The 5580-nt window shown below is 38.5% G+C and overlaps 1 protein-coding gene across 1 annotated transcript in view; it reads left to right on the forward strand.

Moving 5' to 3' along the window:
- KLHL7 (kelch-like family member 7) overlaps positions 1-5580 on the forward strand; it is a 22595-nt gene that overhangs the window by 14925 nt on the left and 2090 nt on the right. Inside the window, exons 8-10 of the mRNA XM_008949685.1 lie at positions 1570-1810; positions 4810-5011; positions 5293-5390. Coding sequence (XP_008947933.1) covers positions 1570-1810; positions 4810-5011; positions 5293-5390 — 541 coding nt within the window. The remainder of the gene's footprint in view (positions 1-1569; positions 1811-4809; positions 5012-5292; positions 5391-5580) is intronic.

Below are 5580 nucleotides of genomic sequence, written 5' to 3' on the forward strand. Positions count from 1 at the left end.
AGCCCCCCAAAAATGCTTGCTGCTGCCCAGAGCTCTATGGATAAAGCATAAAACTGTGGCATAAAGCTACTCTTCTGCATATTTCTTAGAAGTATAAAATGCATAAACTGAGATCAGTTCTATGTCGTGCACACTAACGCTGAAAAGCGTTGCAGGAGAATGCCTTAAACTGCCTCCTGCAAGCTGAGTACGCCCAGGTTACAGCTTTTCACTTGGTAAAGGTGTGAATGAAATGGGAGATAAGAACTGAAGCCATAAAAATGGGTCAGGTCACAGCCCTTTGTAACAGTGAAAGAAAACAACAGGATTTTTTTTTGTAAAAGTGCCAGAAGTTTGAACTGGAAAATATGTTGATCTTGCACAATGCGCTAAGACATTTTCTTAAGATTTATGCAGCTATTTATTTTGCCATGCTGTAGTATGGCTTTCCTTTCTAGGATGCCCCAGGACCTGTTTCTCACCATAAAGGGCCACATGCACCTGCCAGCTCTTCTTGATATGGGGGATGCTACAAGAAAAGATTGTAAGATGTTTTGGACTATAACATGCTCTGCTTCTCTTTCTTTGAACCCCCATGTAGGAGTCGCTGTTCTTCCTCATTGACCAAGGTGTTTGAAGTATGTCCTTGCTAAGAAAATGTAATGATGTAACATTTTGTGTGAACCATTACAATGAAGGTCATTCAGCAGGTTGAGCTAGACCATCCTGAGGTGGCACAGTTAACAGTGAAGGTCCCATACTTTCCTGTTCAGTATAGGGGACAAGCTATGCTCATGGAACATGTGAGATGCTGTTACTCAAGAAGCATTCCTTGTGCTGTATGCTCTCCTGGTCTGCCATCAGTTGTTGAGTTTGGTGTTCTTAAGGCTTTGGGTAGTGTTACTGCCCATACTTGATAATTGCCGATTTTGCTGACCCATGCACAATCAGTTTCTAGGCAACATGACTGCCAGTATTTGTGATGGAGCATTACCCTATTTCTCATGCTATCAACTGTGGATAGCTGTAGATCATTTGTGTTTTGTAAATTCTGTAAATAAGCTTCTAGTTGTCATGGTAATAAAGTATGTATCAGCTTTTTAACTGAGTTGCTTGTCAATTTGGATATTATCTACTCTTTCTTCCACTGCTGTTGTTTGGTACATTCTGTATTTTATTTTTATTAGAAATAATCTGTTACTATATGTAAGATGTCTTTTCATTCCTATAAAAAAATGCAACCCTACTTTATTGATCCACATGCATTGTTTCTGACGTGATAGCAGCAGGAGGTCAATTCTGTTAGGGAGAAAAAAGAAAATCCGGTTTTCAGGGAAGCTGTACTGGGAATGTGGAAATAGAAATTCATAATGTCATGGTTCATTGCAGCTAACTATGTCTGTGTCTAAGAGAATTTTTCAAGAGTACGCCTGAGGAGTATTCTTCAATAAACAGTGTTCATGTTTGTTTTGAAAAGGAACTTTAAAACTGACCATATCTAAATCTCTATGAAAAGCTCTGTTTGAAAAACACTCGCTGTGCAGGTAAGTGTTATAATCTATTAGACATTACTTGTTCTTTGTAATGCAGGATTACAGCTGGACAGACATCCGATGTCCCTTTGAAAAGCGCAGGGATGCAGCTTGTGTCTTCTGGGACAACGTAGTTTATATTTTGGGTGGTTCCCAGCTCTTCCCTATAAAGCGAATGGACTGCTACAATGTGGTGAAGGATAGCTGGTATTCCAAGCTAGGACCTCCAACACCTCGAGATAGCCTTGCAGCCTGTGCTGCTGAGGGCAAAATTTATACATCTGGTGGTTCAGAAGTGGGTAAGACACTAAAAATCTTTAAACCAAACAACAACAACAAAAAAAAAAAATAGCACAAACAAAGATACCTGGAAGTTTTTCTGGTTTTTGCATGACTCTGTTGAAAAGAAACTGCACGTTGCCATGTTAGCTTCATGAGTTTGTTTTCCCATATTTAGGAGTTTTTCCCGTATTTAGGAGCTTATCCTCCCCGCAAGCCAAAGATCTAGCTGTCATGTTTTTAAGATGGTTTCACTGACTGAAAATTATTAACTAGAGCATAAACTACACTGCAGCTCTTAAGAGTTAACTAGGGACAAGCAAATACATTTTAGAACTCCCACTTTGCTCTTAGCTCACTTCTTTAAATCCATAGAACTCAGTGTGGTTTAAATTTTTTTGCAGCTGCTCTGCATACATAGCATTTTTGACAATGGCATTCTTTGTATACAACATATATTGGGCCTAATCAGGGTTTTTAAGTGGGGTGGGAGGGGGCTGGGGTGAAAAGAAGCTTTTGAAACTACTGCTTTTTAAAGTGAAATCATACCTAGCCCTACAAAGGAATTTGTCCCTTTTTTTTTTTTCCAAGTGACAGCAGTTACCCTCTGTTAGTTTGTTACTCTGTTGGTTTGCTGCAGCAAATGGAGAAATACTACTTTCTTTAGATGTTATTACTTATCACAGAAAAAAACCCAAACAAAACACTGGGTTTTTTCTCCACAAGAAACCTAGTGGGCAACAAGCTATGTTACAACATTTTGAATTTTTTTTTCTAAATTCAGTATATGGTCAGCAAACCAAAAGTTGGAATGTAGGTACACTATAAGCATGAAAATATAAAGCTTTAAAATAAGCTGTGTGCCAGAAAAAGATGAAGGGGGGGGAACAAACAAACAAAACCAACACAAAAAAAACCAACCAAACAAAAAACCAACTCAGATCCAGGGATAAATTTTCTAGTAGATCTTTGAGTTCTGCTGTGCTGCAGAGGGAGGTGAGCAAAGGGAAAGAAAAGAGGTCGTGATCGGTGCTTAACATAGATAAGTAATTTAATGGGAAGTTGTGACGATTAGGTAACGCTATTAGAGTTCTAAAATTTATTTTAAGAGGTGCAATGTAGCAGCAGATGAGACAGTTCCTCACCGCCACCTACTGTGGTCAATGTGAAATGGCACCTTTCCCACCCCTTGAAATAAATAGGTTTACCTAAGGGCTGCATTGGGAAACTCGGAATACTACAAAAGTCTTGTCAGTCTTCCTAGTTTGCCACGTTCAGGAGGCAGCATGATACAAACTTTCTAGAGTTTTTCTAATACATTGTAGTTGGTTAATAGAACTGCATTAGAAATTTTTATGTAGGAGTTTTCTCTTGTTTACCCTCGCATCACTGCATAGTTTCACTTTGCATTCCATAAATAATATTCAAGGCAAAAGAGTAAAAGCTGAATTTAATAACAAAGTTTATTTTGCCTGTACTGTTTTTTTCTTTAGAATTCAGTGAATACTACTTGCTTGTAAGAGTCTGTCTATCCTGAATCTAGTGTTTTCTAATCTGGAGCAGGCAATTATGGGAAGCCATTAATCAGAGGAAATGCTGCAGAGTGTTTGTAGAGAAACCTTAAACTTGCATGCTTTTTTGCACTGATTGAAGAGTTTAGAAAACAAATTATTGTGCCAGTGCATTAAAGAAAATGGGGCTTATTTCCCCTTTTTGAATTGGAGTACTGTTTTATTTGCAATAGCTAGCAGAGTTTGGAAGCTAAACATGCTAAATTCTCCCACTGTTTTTAGGTGCAAGAACAATATTTAATATCCTGACTGCATACTGAAAACATGGTTTTAGCTTTTTAAAGAAGGACAATAAAGACAGCTCTGCTGTATTTCCCATGGATGAGAATTTCTGCTTCAGACTAATAAGGATATGTATTTACATCAAGGAAAAAAAATGTCCCACTCTACTCCTACCATGTGATTCCTGATAGCACAAAGAATTGTATAAACACAAGTGCAGTTTATAGAAGTCTGCTGCTGTAGTTTGTGTCTGGAAACATAGCATTGTTTTGAGGGTTCAAATCCTCAGCTAGTAGTGAATGCTGCTAGTAGGACAGACATAATTTTTAGAAGAGAGAAAAAAAAAAAAAAAAGCTGAGAAAAAAAGAGGCAGAATAGAAGGCATCTTTAACTGATCCAGCTGAATAGATCTACTGAAACAAAGAGGGATCCTAGTTCCAAGAAAGTTGTATCTAGCGTTCTCTGCTTTGGCTGTGGTTCAGCTGGTTACCTGAGCAGAAGTGTTTAAGCTCCCATCTATCTTCACTAGGAAAATTGCTTTTGATTTTGTTAATAGTTTTATTGGCCCTTGAGGGACAAGTACACAGACATCACGCTTCCAGAAAATAAGTATTTGCCAGTCCCCAGGAAGAAAGTAAAATAGTGAGAGGTAGCTGCCTTGTGGTTGCTAGTAATTCAGGAGTCAGTTATGACATAACCTATCTAATTCCAAAGGGAACAGGTACTCTGGGAATTTGGCAAGTCACATGGCGTCCAGAAAAAAACCTCACATGAATCTGTACTAAGTTTACAAAGCTGGTGTCACTTTCACATCTGCAAGTTCAATATATTCATATGAAGTGAGAGTAGCATGAGATGCTCACAACATACATGATAGGTAATTTATTACATTTCTGTTCAGTGACTATCCTCTCTGCCCTCCTCTTCCCCCCCCCCCCCCAAAAAAAAAAAAAGAATATTCTTATAATTTGTTTTTGTTTGTAAAGACAAATAGCAATTTTATAAACTTATTGCATATTTTGGAATGAGAGTTAAAAAAAGTACAAGTATGTACTTTCTGAGTAGCCAGCTTTCAAGTTGGCTAGTTCTGCTTTTGGAGGTGGGGAAGCAGCTTTCCCATTTCACCTAACAAATAGAGCATCAATTTGGTAATTACTGTTAGACTCTTCTCTTGAAAGACAACCATAAAAATTAATGCCACTTTGGTGGGTTTCTATTTTTTTAAGGAAATTCTGCACTGTATTTGTTTGAGTGCTATGACACGCGAACAGAGAGCTGGCACACGAAGCCCAGCATGCTGACTCAGCGGTGCAGCCACGGCATGGTCGAGGCCAACGGTCTCATCTACGTGTGTGGAGGAAGCTTGGGGAACAACGTTTCTGGAAGAGTCCTAAGTTCCTGTGAAGTGTATGATCCAGCCACCGAAACGTAAGTGCTGTACAAGTTGAGATTTTCTTTGGTCGCTTCTGTGGCTTTCCTCACTCTGAATCACTGAAGTACAGATGAATAGGAACAATTGTGTATGGCAAGGAATTTTCTGGAGTTAAGCACTAATAAATCAGTTATTTGTAGTGTTACTTGAAAGGTAGCTTTTTCTTTCTTCTGTATTTCATTTTCCTAACACTGTGTTTTATTTAACTATTTTATACTTATTTTCTAGAAACTAAATAGTGAGAGTTCCTGTTTTGTCTGGTTTTCTTTTTCTCCAGCTGGACTGAGCTGTGCCCAATGATTGAAGCCAGGAAGAATCATGGGCTGGTGTTTGTAAAGGACAAAATATTTGCTGTGGGTGGACAGAATGGCACAGGTACTTCAATTCTATTCATTCTCTAGTTGGTCACGCAAGGTTTCATGGGGGTCTTTTTTCTTTTGCAACTAATTAATTCTACTCTGTTCAGCTGAAAAACTGTGAGCAGCACCATAAACCGTGCCCTGTGGTTTTGAAAATGTTGTTGCCTTCCTTCTTTCACCACCCTACTTTATCTCATTTTTCATAC

Source organism: Merops nubicus, unplaced genomic scaffold (genome assembly GCF_000691845.1).
Source record: "Merops nubicus isolate BGI_N331 unplaced genomic scaffold, ASM69184v1 scaffold41861, whole genome shotgun sequence".
Classification (NCBI taxonomy): Eukaryota; Metazoa; Chordata; class Aves; order Coraciiformes; family Meropidae; genus Merops; species Merops nubicus.